This window comes from Ambystoma mexicanum, chromosome 3q (genome assembly GCF_040938575.1).
Source record: "Ambystoma mexicanum isolate Mex_15411 chromosome 3q, UKY_AmexF1_1, whole genome shotgun sequence".
NCBI lineage: Eukaryota > Metazoa > Chordata > Amphibia > Caudata > Ambystomatidae > Ambystoma > Ambystoma mexicanum.
The window spans coordinates 1,009,895,972-1,009,916,704 of NC_090926.1; the positions used below are offsets into that span (position 1 = coordinate 1,009,895,972).

General features: G+C 50.7%; 1 protein-coding gene across 4 annotated transcripts in view; it reads right to left on the minus strand.

Annotated features, from left to right (window-relative positions):
- RPTOR (regulatory associated protein of MTOR complex 1) overlaps window positions 1-20,733 on the minus strand; it is a 2,822,438-nt gene that overhangs the window by 584,648 nt on the left and 2,217,057 nt on the right. For all 4 annotated transcript variants that reach the window (XM_069655181.1, XM_069655184.1, XM_069655182.1 and 1 more), the window contains exon 23: window positions 11,147-11,327. In XM_069655181.1, coding sequence (XP_069511282.1) covers window positions 11,147-11,327 — 181 coding nt within the window. The remainder of the gene's footprint in view (window positions 1-11,146; window positions 11,328-20,733) is intronic.

The following is a 20,733-nucleotide window of genomic DNA, read 5'->3' on the forward strand; positions in this document are numbered from 1 at the left end:
TGTGATCTGAATGGCCCAATACCAAATATTCTCTGCTAGGAGACAAAGAGGAAGGGAACAAGTACCCCCCTGTTTGTTGATATAAAACATTGCAGTTGTATTGTCTGTTCGAATCTTCACCGCTTTTCCTTGAAGTGAGGGATGAAATGATTTTAGAGCGTGAAATATGGCTCTTGGTGCTAGGACATTTATGATGTACTTTTTTCCTGAGAGGACTAAAGATTGTGTGCTGTTAGACTTAGACAATGGGCTCCCTAACCGTACTCTGACAAGTCTGTTGTTATAACTATTTTGGTGAAGAGGGGCAGAAAAGGAGACCTGATTAACAGGTTCTCTGGGGAGTTCTACCAGAGTTGTGAGTCCTGAACTTGTTTTGGAATTTGAATCTCCTGTGAATGCAACAGCTGGTTCCAGTTGCAAAGAAGATGCCACTGGACCTTTCTTATATGGAGCCTTGCAAAAGGAACTAGGTTCATACAAGAGGCCATTAGCCCCAAGAGCCTTTGAAACCACCAAGCAGTCAGAATCTGGTGCGTATTGAACTTTGAGATGGTTTGTTGAATAGCTTCCACCCTTTCCGGGGTGGAAAGGCTCTGTGTAGAGTAGTATCTATAACTGCTCCTAGGAATTGGATCTTTTGCAAAGGAATGAGCTTGGAGTTTGCCACATTTATGGAAAACTCCAGACTGAAAAGAGTGTGGCATGTTAATTGCACCTTTTGAGGCAATTCCTCCAGAGACTGGGCCTTGAGAAGCCAGTCGTCTAGGTAAGGATATAGATGTACTGTCCTTAACCAAAGGTAGGCTGCCACTGACCCCAGAACATTTGTGAAAACCCTGGGAGCAGAATTGATGGAAGACATGTGAACTGGTAACATTTTACTATGGTGAACCTCAGGAACTGACTGATCTTTATAGATGGGTATGGCAAAAAAAGCATCCTGTAGATCTATAGATGCCATCCAATCGTTTCGATGCAGAGATGCTGGAATCTGAGGAATTGTTACCATGTGAAAGGTTTCGATTGACAGAAATTGGTTGAGATCTAAAAGGCCCAGAATTGGACGGATCCTGCCGGATTGTCACCAACTCTATTGCTCCTAAGGAAAGGAGTTTTTGTAGCTCTTCCAGGAGCTCCAGGGAGGATTTTTGGAGCTTTGGACGATAGGATGGTAGAATAGCCAGGAGGCCTCCCTGCCCCTTTTGGAGTGCGGGAAACGCCTTCGCCCCTGCATGGTTTTGGGAGCTGAGCCTTCCTGCTAAAGGGGATGTAACATCTGGAAACTCTTCCCCTTGAGGCGAAGCCAAAGGCAGGTTTTGCCGGCTGCTGGACAGCTAGGCCCAGAGATTGGCGGCCAGCTTGGAGTCTTTCGTTTTAGCTTTTGAGCCGAATAAATTCTCGCAATCAAAGGAGATGGCCAGAATTTTCTTCAGGACATTGGGCGAGAAATGTTAAGTTACTCACCGTAGTGACTAACATACTTTTAGTCCGTAGTCCCCATTCCTCCATACTGTATGGGCGTCCCTCGCTAGGGACGGGAGAATGAAACTTTTTTCACCAGAAAAAAAGCTTCTTCCCCATTAAATTTAGAGGCACAGCCCTGGGAGCATGCACTCCCCTGACTCCGCCCACCGGCGCCACTCCTCAGTCCCCATTGACGCATTGACAATATTACCATTGCCTAATGACAACAGTTTTATTAGGGGGGAGGATGTTGGGACGTATGGAGGAAAGGGGACTATGGACTAAGAGTACGTTCGTCGCTACGGTGAGCAACTTATAATTACTCTTACGTCCCGTCCCCTTTCCTCCATACTGCATGGGCAATTACAACGGAATGTAGCCCCAGGGTGGAAAGGTGACCTTCCTTAAGAAAACAAGTTCCTTAATACTACATGCCCGAATGCCGCGTCCGACCTGGAGCCGGCACTCAAACAGTAGTGCTTGCAAAAAGTAGAGGGAGTGGCCACATGACCGCCCGGCTGATGACCTGCCACGGGAGTGTCTCTGGAATGCGACCGTCGTGGCCTTCGTTCTGACAGCGTGGGCATGCGTGTTTTCCGGAAGTGGCTTGTGCTGCCCCTCATAGGCCTCCTTAATGGCTGCAACCATCCACCTTGCTATGGAGGCCTTGGAAACCTGATATCCTGTCCTTGACTCACCTGACAGAGAGAGCCTCAGATTTGCAGAAGCTCTTGGCTGTGTCCAGATAGAACTTCAGCGCTCACCTAACCTCCAGATAATGCAGGACCCTCTGATCATTGTCCTTGGGGTCTGCCAAGAAAGTCGGGGGTACCATCTCCTCATTTAGGTGGAATGCAGAGACTACCTTAGGCAAGAATACAGGAGCATTCTAAGGTCCACCTTGTCCCTCTGAGAGGTGGTGTATCGCTCAGAGGCCACCAGAGCTTGGGTTTCCCCAACATGACGTGCAGACGTAAGACCCACCAAAAAGGCTGTCCTAATGGTGACTAGCCTGATGTCCGCGAACGCCATTGGCTCAAAGGGTTTATGCGACAAGGCATCCCACACTGTATTGAGGACCCACACGGGGTGTGGCTTCTTGATGTGCGGGTAGAGCCTAGTGAGGCTCGTCGGATGTCTTCTAACCACCGGATTGGTGGATGCGAAAATGTCCTCCTCCGATTTCCGGTAGACTCTGGTGGGCCGCCAGATAGGTGCTGCATGTGTCTATTGCACCCCGAGTGTTTGAACTGGCTCCTAGTAGCATCGCTCCCAGTACCCTGAATGATGTCGAGGTTAGCCTGCGAGAGCGCATATGCTTCAGTGTGACCCGTTCAGGAACCACACTGAGAGGACTAACTTCTGCGGGGCGGGGTGGATGATCGTGCCCCTCTGCTGCGATAGTAGACGAGCTGGGCCCAGTGGAATGTGCATCAGAGGTTGGTCCGACAGTCCGAGTAGCTCAGAGAATAATGGCTTTGCCACCAACCATGGAACTATCAGAATGATGCAGAGGTGCCGAAGAGGTCCACCTGAGGATGCCCCATCTGTTGAATATCCCCTGAAGGACTTGATCATTCAATTGCCATTTGTAATTGTCCGCACCCAGCCTGCTGAGCCTGTCCGCCCCCTTGTGCGACTTCACCAGAAGGTGGATCGCTCTCAAATGACTCATTCACCAGCACCCATTCCCAGATGATGACCGCCAGAGTAGGGGACCTGGTGCCACCCTGCTTGTTGATGTAATAGATGCTGGTGGAGTTGTCCGTTTGTATGAGGATCGTCTTGCCACTGATGAGGGGCAGGAAGGCCTTGCGAGCCAGCCAGATGGCCTTCAGCTCTAGCCAGTTGTTATGAGCCTCTTGCTCATGAAGAGACCAAGCCCTGTGTACACTGTGGTTGTCCAGGGTAGCTCGCCAGCCCTCCACGGACGAGTCCGTGGTGATGGTAACCTGCGTTGCTGGTTGACGGAAGGGCTTGCCTATCCTCAAGTTGCAGTCTGTGCTCCACCAGACCAGGTGCTTGTGGAGAAAAGGAGGGATGCTTACAAGTTCCGCTTGGGAACCCCGCTCCTGACTGGGAAGAGCAGTTGTAATCTCCTCTGTAAGGTACTGCCAGCAGACATGCCGCCATGATACCTAGGAGGTGCTGGTACCCCCACGCTGATGTCTCCTCTCAGTAGAAAAAATGACTTGCAGAGTTACTGATAGCTATTATCTTGTCCTCCGAGGGAAAGACTCTCTCGGAGTTCGTAACCCACATGAGGCCCGGGAACCACAGACCTGCATCAGCTCCAGCTGTGACTTCTTGGGATTAATGGAAAATCCCAATTTATGTAGCGTAATAATGAGGGCGGAGGAGGTGTGCTGGACTGCCTCCGGGGATCTCACCCCGACGAGCCAGTCATCTAGATACGGATAAGCCTGGTAAAGACCCTGGGGGCTGAATTGAGGCCAAAAGGTAAAACCCTGTATAGGAATCGGACACCCATGGCTACCAAATCGGGACATGTAAGTAAGCGTTCTTCAGATCCAGGGAGCACATCCAATCTCCCTTGCACAGTGTCTCTGCAGTAAGCACTGGGGTAACTATCTTGAACTTTTGAAGCGGGAGGGAAAGCTTCAGGGTGGATAGGTATCCTGTGGACACTACTGAAAGGGTCCAGGGGTCTGCAAACCTTGCATGCCAATGCTGTGCGTGAACGGCAAGCCTGCCCACCACCAGAGACACGTGCACTCAGAGGGAAGACCTGCCTTTTTCCCTACTGAGGACTGAAAGAATCCCTTATTCCATGCCTTGTGCTGTTTGCGGCGGTGTTGACTCGGAGATAGATCTGGTTGCCTGCACCGACGTTCTTGGTGGCTCCAGAACACGCCAAGGGACCACCCCTTGTCAGAACACTGGTGCGTTTGACTGAAGGCCTTGGGCGTGGACTTTGTGAGGATAGATAGAAATGTCATAGTTTGGGAATGGTTCTTCTTATCAAGTTCCTCATTGGTGGTGGAGTGAAAGAGGTTGCTACCCTCGAATGGAAGGTCCAAATATGCACTGCTGGACGTCCAGGTTAAACATGGTAGCCCGTAGCAAGGCAGTCCCTCTGGCCGTGCCATCGGCATAGCCAGGGACAGGAGAGGTGTCTATGTGCCACTCTAAACTCCCCAATGTTTTGGGCCACCATCTTTAGTTCTGCCAGCCCTGCCTTGAAGCGTGCGCGACTGTGTACCGGATAGTTCCGGAAGGAAGTCGGCTATTTCCCGCCAAAGCCTTTGGTCAACAGCTGACGAGCATGGTGTCTGCATTAGACTGAGCGAGGTGCAGCGAGGCGTTGGAATAGATCTTTCCATACACCATGAAGATCTTCTCCTCCTTGCCTAGCAGATCCGCGGTCGAGTAGATAGATGCCTCGTCAATCACTGAGGAGTGTGGTTGAGGGTGTGCCGACAACAAGAGTGTATCCCCCTACAATTGCCTGTACTTGGCGTCAAGGCGCCTGTTGGGGTTTAAGTCATCCCTTTTTGGCCCAGGTGGCAACACCCTTGTGCATCGGAATCCCCGTTCTAACCGCAGGGCGTAGAGTGAGTACCTCGGCCAGGACCCCCACCTCAGGTTGTTCAACCTCGTTTTGTGGAAGCCCCAAGTATTTGACCAAACCTGCAAGTCGTTCATGGAAGGCCTCGGCTGAAGATGGCATGTCTGGGTCCTCCTCCTCCTGGACCATGGGAGTTCGGCTGGTCTGGCGCCAGGGGAGAAGTGCTGGGCGCTGAAGGCTGAGGTGTGGAGACCAGAGGCTGTTGTGGAGCCTGGTGTGAAACCGCCTGACCTGTTGGAGGCAGGGAAGCCAGAATTGAAGGATTCAGCTGGGGCTGCACATGGTCCTGAGGAACCGGAGCCATTGGAGGAATGACTATAGGCGCTGGCGGAAGGACTGGCGGCAGCATGTCCCTGATCACATCCAATGGACGGAGCCCATCTGTCGGGACCTATGCAGCGTGATAAATTTCTCACAAAACCTGCCTCACAGGCTGATGGGGTGGTAGGTGGTATTGATGGAGAAGCGGGCATGGGGCATGTGCGTACTCTGCCCTGCTGGTTGCGGGGGATATTTTCCCTGCGATGCTGAAGGATGAGCTGTAAGCCACGTACCTGGCGAAGACCAGTCCCACTTGGACACTCTATCTCCTAACTGCTTAATGAACGGGTTTGGTGTCGGACGAGCGGCCATCTTGTCTGGCGCGTTGGCCATTTTGTCAAGCTGCATGCCACGTGCCTGCGTTGTGATGCTTGGCTCGCTGGGCCCGACCACCTCCTGAACTCTTGGCGGTGGAGCTTAAGGCCTACCCTGTACCTCAGGATGAGGCCTGGTAGGCATATTGCCCTTGGCTGGGTCGTGGGAGTGCTTGCGCACATGCACCCCCTCAGACATTTGTCCGGTAGTAGGGCGTAGCCCTTCACCTCATGACAAGGCCTGGTAGGCGTATTGCCCTCGGCTGTGTCGCCGGTAGTGCTGCATACAGGCACCCCCTCAGACATTTGTCCGACAGTAGGGCGTAGCCCCTACGGTGGACGCCCGGTAAACGAACCTTGTGGTCACTCAGCACTGTCTCCGGAAGGATCTAGTGACTCTTCAGCCTGGCAGCTGACTGAGCCTCAGTACCAGTGCTGGTGTGTCCGGTAGTGCTGCGTACAGGCGCCCCCTCAGACATTTGTCCAGTAATAGGGCATAGACCCTCGGGTCGAGACCTGGTTAAAGAACCCTGCGGTCCCTCAGCAACCTCACCGGTAGGATCCAATGATCCCTCGGCCTGGTGGCCGGTGGCTGACAGAGCCTCGGTATCTGTGCTGGTGTTAGAACCTGGACGGTCCCTCCCGCTTAGACGTTTCTTCGAAAAGGAGACGCCCTTGCAAGGTGCTGATGGAGAGAGGCCCTACTTTGGACGTGACTTGTGTTTGATGTAGTTTTTCAAGTCCTCTGGAGGCGATCGTTCGAAGAGTTCCCTCCACTGAGCTAAACTGTTTTTCAGAGCTTGCGGGGTAAATGCGTTGCACGTGGTACAGCCGTCCCAGCCGTGGTCAGGGCCAAGGCAGCGGAGGCAAAGTGTGTGGGGGTCGGACATGGGAAAGAGCCCCTTGCAGGCTGGGCCCCTGCTGAAGCCTCAGGATGTCGACATGTGCCGTGGAGGAGCGTGGTGCCAGAGCTCCAAGTACCTGATTAAAGACAGAAGACAAAAAAGACAGTATCCGGGGAAGAGGGCGTGGAATTACAAGGCCAAAGCTAAACCCAGGAGCGCTGGTGAAAGCGATCCGTTCACGTCGACGCAGAAAAGAGGAGTGGGGAGTGGCGCCGGTGGGCGGAGCCAGGGGAGCACATGCTCCCAGGGCCACGCCCCTGCGCGCCTCTAAATTTAAATGTGAAGAAGATTTTTTCTGGTGAAAAAGTTTCGTCTCCCGTCCCTAGCGAGAGACGTCCAAACAGTATGGAGGAAAGGGGACGGGACGTAAGACTACCCAGATGTATGAAGGCAAGTGTGTCTTCTAAAGACAGTCCCTGATCCTATGGACCTCCCAACACAGTCAGCAACGTCCAGGCCCATCTGCAAGAACTGCCAGGCCACCTCTTTGCCTTTATCTACCAGTCTCTGGAAGTCCTCTCGCATCTCCCCCTCGGGACTGTACTGGGCGGCTCCCCGGATATTAGACCACAACCCCAAAGGTGTACTTAGCAAACTTGCAAGATGCGTTAACGGCTTTAAGCGCCATGCTACCAGAAGAAAACACCTTCTTAGCAAAGGCATCAGTGTTAGGAATACAGCATAGTCATTACTGATGCTCAGCCTAAAATCTCCTCCCATGTGGCCAGGGGAAGGAAGCCGCTACCGTATCCTAACCCTGGGAGTGGTATTATGAGGGAGGATCACATGTAAGGAGATGGAAATTAAGGGGAAGTGGTGACTCCTTTGGGAGAGGCGCGGTATTCGTCCTCTTGTGAGAAGGAGGACTCTCTAATTCCCAAATAGTTCATGGCATGCTGCATGCTGTCAATGCACCAGTCACTCCCATGAAACAACCAAAATAACATTCTATGAAAAATCATCCAGTCAGGATAAGGTTTCTAACTTGGGAGTTCATAAATTAAAAGCAACCCCCTCTAATTATCATGACTTTGTCTTAGGTAGAAGTTCTAACCCCAATATTAAATCACAAACCATTTATATAACACCTACTAACTCTGATAACTCTAAATTCACAAAACGAAATTAATGTAAAAGACCCAAAACCACTATGGACTTCAGGATCCATAATGCCTGTGGTACTGGAACGAGGAAGAAGGACCAAGAGTTAGTAATTATCACAGGTGCCATTGGAAAGAATGTGCAGTCTAGTTGTTGCAAATCAACGCACCTGAGTGGGCCATTTAAACATGAAAATGAGCTCCAGCTGAGAGACGCAGAAGGAGTAGCAGAGACATGAGCAGTCAGGAGAGAGGCCACCGAAGCAGAAGGAAGAACGCCAGCAGAAACCGACACGGGAAGAGAAGGCGTGTGGTTTTGCAGAGTGCACGTAGCAGGAAGCAGTGTCGTAGATGGCAGCGGGGAGAAAGGCCTAGCCATGCGGGAGACGTGCTCCCAACCTGACGTGAGCTGCTCAGATGTGTGGGAGGACATGGCGATTCAACAGAGCCTGTGGAGCTCCAGAAAAAGATCTGTGCAGACAGCTGATCACACGTAGAATCTGTCAAAGGTATGGTCAAAACGCCAGGCGCAGCAGCCTCAAGCAAAGCGGGGACGCCGAGGAAAACCGGTGAGTTGGCCTGAAGTAAAAGGTAACCGCTGGGCGCTACGAGAACATTTTGCAGTAGCAGGTTACTTTGAATACCAAACCAGTAGAGTAAAGAGGCAACTTGGGTGCAATTCTGCTTTTTTGCAATATCAACTTAGGGAACCCTGTAGCACTTGTTGCCAGCAGTTAAGAGACTCTAAAGACAGGCAGCCATTGTCCAACTCTCGTCACAAGGGACAATGGAGTGGAGAACCCTGGAACAAACATTGCCGCAAGACCATTTGTAGTTGTAGGAGTTTTTCTTCCTGGCAGGTGAGTACACCAGGAAAGGGATCAGTTGTAGTTAGTCCTGGCAGGTGAGTTTACCAGGAAATAAACTATTGTTTTAAAGAAGTGTGGTTGTGGCATGAAGGGGTTGTGGAAAGAAACTTAACTATATCATTCCGAAAAAATGTTGTGCAATAAAAGACATTTGTTGTGCTGTCCTCACAAAGGAATTCCATTTGTAGAATATTGTGGTATCCTTATATCTGCTTTACATCCTTTCTGGAGGAAACAGTTGCTTGGCTCTATGAATGATTTTTGAACAAGTGATTTGTGAACGACATTTACTTTGCCAAGTGGGAGCACATATTGAATTGAAAAGACATTTTGTGTTGAACTGAATAGAACTTTCCTGAGTCAAACTTTCTGAATTGATCCAGGGGAAGAGAACCAAACCCTGGTCACAAGTATTACTTTGTGTGAATCATAAGTTTGAACATTTGCACTGTTTTATTGAACTGAAATCCGACCCATTTACTTTATACACTTTGGTTATATGTATTAGTGTGAGGGCCACATACATTTGGGACACTAGGTCATCTTTCTTTAGTTTATGTTTGCTACGTAGGAGCCTTCTAGTTAGGATAGGGACAGATGGGCGTTTATCGCACCCCTTTTTATTTGAAAAAAATGGCAAACATTGAGAAAACTACAACTTTGTGCCCGTCTCGTATTTCTGACCCATTACAGGAGAGATGAGCTGGATCTCAGCATGCCGCCTGGTACTTGTTCGCGAAGTTGGAGTTCACCAGGGGAATGGTGCATGGCCTCTGCCACAGAGTGGCGATTGTGTCAGCAATAGCAACATTAAATGGCATGGCCCTCTCAGTAGAGGGACCTCCGTCCAAAATGTCAGTGAGTTTGTAGCCTGACAAGGGCTAAGCTGGGGCAGTTTAGCCTAGGGTATCCACCAAGGCACAATACTTTGGCATTAGTATGCCGATAAGGGTGAGGCTGTTGACTCTCCAAATCAGGCTTTGTGAAGACCCTGAGCCAAAGTGACTAAACCCATCTGATCTGCAAAGTAATACTTACCTCCAGCACCGGCATAAGCAGAGTCGAGGCCACAAGACATCAACTCGTTCTTGTCATCGTAAATTGATGTTGTGTTCAATAACTCGGTCCTCGACTTCGGTACATATCATCGCTCAGCAATGTGAGCCAATGGACCAGCGCTGATCGACGCCGAAGGGCGCACTGGATGTGACCGATGCCGGAGGCGCACAAGTAAACACTGGTGCCGAGGTCGAACTGACATAACTCGGCGCGAGTCCAAAGGCTTAGACAAAAAGGACTTCATAGTGGTCAAATTGGGGCCAGGGTCACCGGGTGCCACCAAGGACTGCTGTTTCGAGGGATCACCCGTACCGGCAGCCGCCTTTCAGAACAAGTTGAGCATAGGCCCTTTAAAGGCTTCCCAGCCGGCCCTGGATGTAACCCCCACTGCACAAGCCCCCCCCAACACCCCTTCACCCCCCCACCCCCAACAACTTACCAGCCTCATTCGACAAATCGGTTTCATGCTTGCGCCGATAGCACTATTTCTTCTTATGAAAGGAAGAGAAGTGACACAGAGTGCAACCTCTTTTTTTGTTTTCTTTCCATGCCTGTCCTTTTCAGGAGTAGGCCCTTCTGTCTCGGGTTCTGATGACCAGAGACTTTGATGCAGGCCGGCATACTGCACGTTTCGCCTCCCTCTCCGGCAGCGAGTTATGATTCATTTTTCTACAGGAACCACATCCCTCGGTGACGTGACCAACGAGGCACCACACGCAGGCATTGTGTGGGTCCGTAATGGACATCACAGACCTGCAGTCCCTGCAGCGCTTGAAGCCCGACAGCTTAGGTGCAGACATAACTTGGAATTTGCGTCAAACAATGACAAATGCATTGATTGGAAAGTTATCTTGTGAGAGTTGTTCCTCCAGCAGCGTGCAGAGCTCACGGAAAAAAGGAATAGAGGTACAGGGGCGTAGTGACGCAGGTTATGTACAAAGACCGACTTCATATCTGGAGCCGACGACCGCAACATTGAGGCAAGATGGATTGATGAGTCGAGATGCACTACGCCCCCCCCCCCCCAGTCAAAAGGTTTTTGAGCTGCTGACGCTGGAATGGATATCTATCCAATGAGGAATATGCAGGAGGAAAGCAATCCATTGAAGGGGGATTTTGCTTGATTGATGCTGCGAGAGCACAGCATTAACTCATATACAGGAACCTGGTACTGCTTAGAAAATGCCTGCCTTGAAGTCTTTGGAAAGCAGGACTTTAAGTGCCATTTTAAAACATATGTTCCATAGGAACTTTTTAAAAAAGAACGCCAATATATATTTTTTATTATGGCCAACATTTGTAAACTATAACATTTTTGAGAGCACTTCCCTTTAACTAGACTATGCATTTTCTGCCCTTACTGGCTACCAATCTCCCTCGCATGTCAATGGGGCAACAGCTCAAAAAATGGTCTTTAAGCGAGGTACAGGTATCATTTTAGTTTTTCATGCTCCTCATTCCAGTGAGCAATACACATAGGAAAAGCAACCCATATACCAGAAAAGCCAAAGAAACAAGCACTTACTAATTCAGGGCCCTTGTCAAACATCTTCCTGGTTCTGGGAAATTGATGTGAGTGGGGTGTGTACTGAACCGCAATGTTACCCACGTTGGCCGATCGGATGGATAGGTCTCTGTTAGGTGTCTGCTTAGTGATATCATTTGTAAGGCTGGAGCTACTGGTACTGGGCATTGGAGGGGATCCTCTAAACAGGGAGACAAATAACCAGTTAATACAGGGCAAGATGGTTACTGCAGTGCAACACAGAGGTACAAAGTGCATGGTGTGCGATTTCACAGACATTTGCAGCAAAGCAGCGAGTACAATATTTTCAACTTTGAAAGCGCTCATCTTTTACATATACAGAATATGTATCTGTGTGAGAGATTTAATGTTAGAAATACTGGGGAGTGCTCCTGTAATACATGTACTAAAGAGAACAGAATAATCCAGTGATAGATACACCTCCCCATTCTTAGATACACTGATTCTTTTGGGTACAAGTTACTTACCATATTGGGTCTTGTACTCCTAGCCTGGAGTTCCTCCTCCAGCACAATAAGGGACTATTAGGTCCTCCTTGTGAGAGGGCAGGTATACCTTTCCATAAATTAGGCCACCTTAAAAGCTGTGCATTCTGACTTTGCTCAGCACCTACTCCGTCACCTCATTCCCTATCGACTCCTTTCAAACTTGAGTCCTTTACTGATGGCCCAAGTTAAAAAACAAGGAAGGGAAGGGATGGCGGCTTTGGTCATTTGGACAAAAGTGACAATGGACACTTGGGCAAGTGTTACCACAGTGAGTAAAAAACAATGTATTTACCTCTCAGTAATAAATCTTTACTGGATGTTTCTCTCGCAGATTCCTCATTTGGTAAAATAAAATAAATGTAAATTAAATCTATGATCTCTATCTCCCAGTACAGCTGCTCTTCAAAAGCTTTTCCCACGGGCTAAGGATCACAGAACTGAAAAGTGCACTAGCTAGCCGTCAAGTACGGCTGATTGGGAGGGAGATGAGGAAACTATGGGAGGAACATCCATCAGAAAGAACATTACAGAGAGGTAAGCAATGAAGTCTTGTAATGGATTCCTTTCTCCCACAGACTCGTTATTTGTGATGGACTACCATATTATTACATAGACCTGGAGGAAGACATCACCTATGCCCGAAAGATCTCGAGGACGGTCCTACCGGAACAAATATACTACCATGATTAGGAATCTAAGCAGTAATGTTTGACCAAGCCTGTGCAGCAAGGCCCACGTAGTCGACTGGCAAATGTCCAAAACTGGAACTCCTCCCTGCAGGACATAGGTGGCAGGCAGTCCTCTGGTTGAAAAAGCACTGAGACCCTCAGGCACATCCTTTTTAGCCACATCGTAGCATTCTGAAATGCAGAGGATGATCCACATCGACAGGGTCCGTTTAGTTCAGCCCTGCCAGTAGGGACCGAAGCATAACCCACAAACAGCTGGTCATCATTCCTGCCATCCCCAGCGTGAATTAGTAGCAGTAGGACTGCACTGAGTTCACGCAATAGAAACACTCCATTGCATTGGAAGAATAAGGCAGAGGAAAAAAGACAGGAAGATGTACCTTTAGAGAGAGATGGACCACCTTCGGGAGGAAGGAAGGTCTCACTCTCAACGTCATCTTCTTTCTGGAAAAAAAACAAATAGGGAAGTTTAGCAGTCAACGCCTGGAGCTCACTCAGGCATCTATCGGTAGTGATGACCGACAGGAAAATCAATATGGGCGAGCAACTTTAAAGAACATGAATGCAGGGGCTCAAACCGAGCGTGCAAAAGAAATGCCAACACTAAATTTAAATCCCATGACGGAACAAATTGTTGTGGGGGAAAACAGATAGTAAAAATTGCATAACTATGGGGATTGTGCAGAACAAGCCATGAAAACCAACATTGAGAAGGTACTCCTTTCACAGCTCCAATTTGTAGGCCCGTCTTAGCCAATGAAAGCAGGAAATCCAGTACATAGGATGTGGGAGAAGTACAAGGATCCAGACCCCTCTCCCGACACCAAGCACGAAAAGTAATTCATCTACAGGAATAAATGGACTTGGTGGCAGGCCTCCAAGCCGAGAGTAGAACATCCAGGACGTCATTTGACAAATCGCACTCTGCCATGGATGCGTGAAGGGCCCTAGAGTGGGGGCAGGCTTTCCTCCAGATACACCCACACATGCTAAACAAACACACATGTGGGGATGAGATAGGTGAAAAGGCAAATGGATGCTGTGAGCTGTAAAACAAGGATACAAGGGTTAACAACTGAGTAGAACTGACCGCCTCCAAGTTTCCCCAACCCACCTCATCTTTCCAGGCTCAAGAAAGAGTAGTTAAACCTACTGAAGTTAAGGGCACCAGGTTAGTGAGAAGTAGTCCAGAGACCAGAGAACCCATTCACCCCTCCAACATGAAAAGAAAAAAATACAAGTTTGCTGGACCTAACCTGCACAGCATGAGGGTGCAAAAGCTAATGAAGAGCAAGGGTTTTTGTAATCGAGGAAGCAAGGTGATCCAAAAATCCTCTCTGGGCACTGCAGCAAATGGGAGTTGTCCGAGAATTAAAAATCCATACCTTTCTATTATTTTTCCAAAGTATAATCCTCCCGTCCGATTGGTCAGGGACAGGTGGAGGAGTACTGGGCACCGCAGGGTGAGGTGTGGCGACTGGTGCCGGAGGCTGCTGCAGAACCGCTTGAGGGTCAGGATGCAGAGGGGCCAGAACCATGGGGGCCGGCGCGGGCAGCAGAGGCTGTGCGGGGACCCGAGGTGCTGGAGCCATAGGAGGAATTACTATGGGCGCAGGTGGCGGGACAGGAGGCAGCATGTCCCTGATCACAACCCGAAGGATGGTGCCCATCTGGGGGGGATCTGATGAGCATGAGGAATTTCTCGATAAATCTGTCCTCACAGGCCGGTGGGGCGATAGGTGGCGTATGAGTAGGGCCCTGTGGTTGCTGAGGTCTGGGCGTACTCAGCATTGTTGCCCGTGGGGTGTATCTGCCCTGCGACGTTGAAGGATATGCAGTAGGCCACATACCTGGTGAAGACCAGTCCCACCTTGAGACTCGTTCTCCCACCTGCTCTGCACCATGGGACAGTATCGGACGAGCGTCCATTTTGTCTGGCGCTGCGGCCATCTTGGCGGGCTGCATGCCACGTGCCTGCGCCGTGTTGCTTGCCGCACTGGGCCCGGCCTCCTCCAGGACTCTTGGTAGTGGAGCTTGCGGCCTACCTTGCACCTCAGGACGAGGCCGGGTAGGCGTTGTGCCCTCAGCTGTGCTGCTGGTAGTGCCGCATACAGGCGCCCTCGCAGACATTTGTCTGGTAATAGGGCGTATCCCCTCAGGTAGATACCTGGTAAAAGAACCTTGCACTCCCTCAGCAACGTCCCCAGTAGGATCTAGTGACCCCTCAGCCTGGAGGCTGGTAGTTGAAGCAGCCATGGTACCCGTGCGGATGGTAGAACCTGAATGGTCCCACCTGCTCGGACGTCTCCTTGGGAAGGAGTCACCTTTGCGTGTTGCAGACGAAAAAGGTGGCCGTACCTTGGGCCTTGACTTGTGCTTGACGAAGTCCTTCAAGTCCTCCGCAGGTTATCCTTCGAAAAACTCCCTCCACCGAGCTACCCTATTCTTGAGAATGCGTGGTGTAAGCGCATCACATGCAGAATAACCTTGCCAGCCATGATCGGGACCAAGGCAGCGGAGGCAAAAAGCATAGGGTCGGACGTTGGGAAGATCCCTTCGCAGGCTGGACACCTGCTGAAGCCCAAGGACGTCAACATGCGCCAGGGAGGAGCGTGGCGCCAGAGGACCAAGTACCTGATTAAAGACAAAAGACTAAAGACAAAAGACAGTATCCGTGGAAGAGGGCGTGGAATTACAAGGCCGAAGCCAAACCCAGGAGCGCTGGTGAAAGCGGTCCGCTCCCGTCGATTTGGAAAAGACTAGGAAGTGGTGCCGGTGGGTGGAGTCAGGGGAGCGCATGCTCCGAGGGCCACCCCCACATGCGGCTAAACATTTAAATGGGAAGAAGATTTTTTTTCTGGTGAAAAAGGTTCCGTCTCCCGTAACTAGGGAGGGGATGTAGGAGTACCACAAGGCAAGAAGCCTCAGCCCCAGGGTGTAGAGGTAGTGCATGGTTACCATGTTGTCCTTCAAGATCAGGACATGCTTCCTCAATAGAGTAGACGCAAAAGCCGCCGGGGCTAGCCGGACCAGTCGCAGATCCAGCAGATTGATGTGCCACGTGCATACCTCCTGGGACCGGCTTGGGACAGATCATTCGTAATGGCAGCTCCTGCAGATTCCCACAAAGTACGCCCAGCCTTTCAGGGAAGCATCGATGACCACTTCAACCTCCAGCCAAGGTGTTCAGAACCTTTTGACCCACTCCAGGTCTTCACTGGCCACAGTCCTCAATACTAGGAGGACATCTGTCATGTTGCAGGAACATTGCGACCAGCCACTTCTGAGAAGCCGCTGAAGGGAGTGAATAGGAAGCCTGCCCTCTGGCACCAAAAGGCCCAGTAGGTGGAGAAAGGGTGATACTGGTAGACTGCTAGAGTTCCAGAATTCTGAACAATTGTTCAATGCTGGTGACTCTCTGCTCGGGGTTTGGTAGGTCAGAATCAGGAGACAGACAAGTATTTTCAGGTGGTTTACTTTCTCTCCTGATTCAAAAGGCCTAATCTTTCCCTAAATCTGTGATACTAAGCCAAACTCTACACAAAAGGTAAAAAAGGATGCTTGTCATTGTTTAAAGATGGTCAATCATATATGAAGTCCAGAAATCATATTCTAAACTACTTTCTCTCCCTAGCGCGCCAACAAAATACCAAAAAAGAAATATACAAAGACATGCCTTGGGCCTTGAAAATGTTGGCTGCTCACTTCTGACCCCCACACTTGTGTGTCTTCATCAAAGGACCATGCTTATGTTCACAGTTCAATACCATTTAGTTTACGTACGACTAAAGTGTCATCCCAGGGTTCCAGCCGATTCTCTCTGGTCCTCGTTGAACCTTGTTTATCTCACAGTACTCCCTTTGCTGAGACATTCATATTTGCTCTTCCTGTAGTGTGGGGTCCTTTCAGTCTCTTCATCCCCACTCTGTGGTTAACAATTGCTCATTTTCCATTCTGGTACCCTAGGTTCTTTTCCCTAGACCAGGCTTCTCACGGTCTCCCTTTTCCTGACTCTGGGGCCCTTTCCCCTTCATCCTCCCACTCTGGGGCTCCTTCCTCTGGCCTTGCTGCCCGTCTCCCATTCCTCAGATTCCACTGTGCACCTGTATCCGATGAGCAGTGCTCCCTAGGGGACTATCTAGGCCGACTGCCTCTCGTCTCACGGCAAGGCCGCTTACACCACTCAACAGCGGAGGGAGTCCCATCCTGGTTCATGCTTAGTCGGCGAGGGAGTTTATGGGCACTTCCTCCTCCGAACATTGCCTTGGCCCACTGAGGTACTCCGGTCTCGCTCAGGCTTCCACACACCCTCCTAACCAGCTCCGGTTCTGGCTTACCCACCGCTTTACACTCTCCTAGTGCAGACCTCTGGGTGAGACGCCACGTCTGGCATTCTGTCTCTTCGAGTGACTCTTTCCTCAATGTGCGCTGCAGTGTAAAATAACTCAGTGGGCGGCATTGATGCTCCACCCTGATTGGTTCTTCGCCTATCTTGACTTCAGGAAGCTGGTTTTTCGGTCATTCCTCCGTTTTCCCTAAAGAGAATGAAAAGCAGTTTTGGTCAGAAGACGAGCCAGCCATTGTTAAAGGGTTCTTACGCACCTTAGTTCCTGCATACCCTACAAAAGCATTAGTCTCAAGGGGAAATCAATGACCTTTTCCCTGCCCCTAAAGGGGGAAGTCATCTCCAGAGGGATCCTGCTTACCCGGTCAGCTAGGGCTGTAAAGCATACCAGGCTCACCTCCCTAGTCCTAAAGGGGGGTGGCTCCTACTTCGCGAGAGGTGGCAAACTCCCTGGATCCGTCACAGGGGGTAGCGCGTTCCCCAACCGAGTGTCCAGAAATGCTCCAGTGAACGGGAGCATCTGTGTTGGTGTTGTGTGGGACATCTGCATACTTATGCAAAGCACAAGCTGTGCAAGCAAGTGTACTCAAGATACCTCGAAACCTGCTCTGGAGATCAACCTCGGGATAATCCAGCCCTCCAAGCACGGGCATACGAAGAATCCAGATCTCCTGAGGTGTGCCGCCACCAATGACATCAGCTTGGTGAATATCATTGGTGCGTAGGCCAGTTTTATGTCTATGGACCATGCACAAAAGGTCCCACCCGCGATTGCAGCACAAAAGGCTGCATTCTGCATGGTGTGACCTTTTGTGTGCTGCCTTCTCCCAGTCCCTTTTGGGCCCCCCACCCTCCATCCCAAAACCCCAGCAACTATGTGGTACTCTGTGCCCGCTACTACCTCCCCCCCCCCTTTCCCATTTACCTGGTGCTCCGACTCCCTGCTTCCATGTTCCTTCTGCGCTCTGCAGAGCACTGCACCGGAAGCCGGGAGCACAGCGCGGCACTCTTGTGTAAAATCTTTTGTGCGCTGGTCTTCCGGCACTGCGTTCTGCAGACTGCGTACGCGGAGGACAGGTCAAAAGGGAGGACTCTGGAACTGTAAAGAGGGTCCACAATGACAACCCCTGTGCTTAGGCTGGATCGGTACATGAAAGTGGGCGTCATGAAGATCGAAAGACACCAACCGATCATGGGATCGTATGATATATGATATGATAGGTTATTAATAACGTGCTTAATACCCAGAGGTTTCTAAGCGCGGACCCAGGGATTGAACCCATTTTGCTCCGTGTCTTCTTGCTTCCAAGGCGAGCACGTCGCCCCTGAGCTATCCTCCCGAGCCTAGAGAATGTTAGAGCCTAGATAATCACTTGTAGGGTTACCACCCTGAAATTGTGAAAGAGCACTGAGGTACAGGATGGGACAGAGCCCTCCTCTGTTTTTGGGACCAAGACGTAGCGAGAATACCAACCTGTACTTCTCTCCCAAGCCACCACCTGATCCACTGCACCCTTTAGCAACAGAGATCTCATTTCTTCCTACAGTTTGGGTTCTGGCAGTTGAGGAGGTGGTAGCCTGTCTGGGGGCTTCCTGAGAAATGGCAGGCAGTATATACTATGCTATATGATATGGCATTTATAACATGCCTATACACAAGTGTTTGAAGGCGTGATGCAGCAAGGGAGGGGGAAGAGAGGGAAGACACACAACGATCCTACTAGGCCAGGTGTCATTCATATTGTGCAAGTGCATGGGAAGGGGGAAGGAGGAAGTGCGGGGAGAGGGGACAGTGCAGTACATGGGATAATAGAATAAATACACAATAAGTAAATGTATGGCGAGCAGGTGGCAATTGCTGGTAGTGGGACTGTAGGGGTACAGAAAAACAGTCCCCAAGTGCAGGGGTTGCCAGGAAGGCAGTGCAGGTGTGCGACTGCCAGGGGAGGGGACCTGGGCCCGGGTTCAGAGGGTGGTCAGGTAACCAGTACAGTTTCAGTATCAACAAGGAAGTCCGCAGGGAAGAGGAGGAAAGGTTTTTGAGGTGCTTCTGAAACCGGAGATGATTCTACTCAAGTTTCAGGGAAGCAGGGAAGTTGTTCCAGAGGGAGGGCCCTGCCGAAGAAAGATCTACCACCAACTCGTTGCTTGGAAAAGCAACTGACCCTGAGGAAGTAGGAGGCGGATGAGCGAAGAGCTCGAGAAGGAAGATATTTAGGAAGAGAGAGTTGAAGGTATTGAGGCCACAGAAGGCCTTGTGCACAATGCAGAGGGTTTTGAACTTGATCCTCGCTGCCGCTGGAAGCCAGTGCAGAGATTTCAGTCCTGGAGAGATACGATCCCTGGGCTTGAGGCCAAGGATAAGTCTTGCATTCCTGTTCTGGATGAGTTGCAGAGGGTGGAGAGTAGAAGCAGGCAGATTTAGAAAGAGGCTGTTGCAATAGTCTAGCCTAGAGAGAACCAGAGCTCTGGAGACAGTGAGCTTCTGGGGAAGGAGAGGAAAGGAAGAACATCTCTGCGGAAGTGCAGCTGGTAACGTGACTTCTTGGAGACATCAGAGATGTGAGGAGAGAAGGTGAGTGTGGCGTCGAAGATGACCCCAAGGTTTTTAGCCTCGCAGGTGGGAACAGGAAGAGGGCCAAGGGAGGTCGGCCAGAGTGACAGGAAAGGAGGGAGTGGGTGTGTCGAGAATCTCGGTCTTACTGGCATTAAGGCAGAGATCATTGGTGGCACACCACGCCTGGATGGCAGACAGTCAGAAAAGAGAGAGGGAGAAGAAGTGGCTGAGGGTAGCCTGAAAAGAGCTGTCAGCCGCATAGCACTGGAAGTTGGGACAGAGTGTGGCAATGCGGTGGGCAAGAAGTGCCAGGTATTGGTTGAACAGCCAGGGAGAGAGGTTAGACCCCTGGGGAACACCACAGGTAGAGATAGAGGAGATGAAGGACCCAGGTTGAACCTGGGAGGGTCGATCAGAGAGGAAAGAAGTCAGCCACGCCAGGGCCTGACCGGTGATGCCCAGGTTATCACAGATGGTTGAGCAGGATGGCATGGTATACCGTGTCAAAGGCAGAAGAGAGATCAAGCAAGATGGGGATGCAGGGGGTGTTGGAATCAAGTTTGGAGAGCAGATCTTCACGGATGTTCAAGGGAGCAGTTTCCGTGCTTCTGGCGGCTCTGAAGCCAGACTGATGATCATGGAGACAACCAACAGATTCAGTGTAAAGAATGAGTTGCGAGAAGGCCAGCTTTTCCAAGAGTTTGCCCAGGAAAGGAGTGATGGTGATTGGGCGATAGTTAGCCAGGCAGGACGGGTCGGCAGAGGGTTTCTTAAGAAGAGAGTGCACAAGAGAGTGCTTCAGGGTGGGGGGGTAGGAAGACTCCAGTGGCGGAGGAGTGGTTGCTCAAGTCGGCCAGGGCAGGAGCCAGGGAGTCAATGTGGTCCTTGATGGTTTTGGAGACTTTCATAGATCAGACTTGTCTAGTAACCTTATCCTAGGAGAACAGGGGAAAGGCATAGGAGGAGGGAGGAGAGGTGGCCGAAGAAGGGCCAGAGGAAGAGTAGAGGGAGGAAGGGGAGAGGGGGAGAGGGGACAGGATGTCCTGAGTTTTAGAGATGAAATGAGAAGCCAGTGCTGAGCAGAGGGCCTGGGAAGGGACTGGAGAGGTAGAGACTGCGGCAGGATTGGCTAGTTCCTTGCAGATTTTAAAGAGTTCAGCCGAGTTGTTAGATGCCACAGAGACGCGGGCTTGGATGTGAGCTCTCTTCTTGGTGAGGACAGAGGGCCGGTATTGCCTTTGGAGCAGGCGGCAGGCCAGTTTGTCAGAGGATGTACATGAAGCACACCATTTCCTCTCAGCCACCATGCACATGCGTTTAAGGGTGACGAGGTCTGAGTCATACCAGGAGTTGCACTTGGCTTTGGGCTTCAGGCGGATCCTCATGACAGGGGCGGATCCTCATGACAGGGGCAAGAACATCGAGTATCAGATATAGCAGAGTGGAACATGGAAATGGCTGTGTCAGCCAAAGGGGGGGTGGGAGGG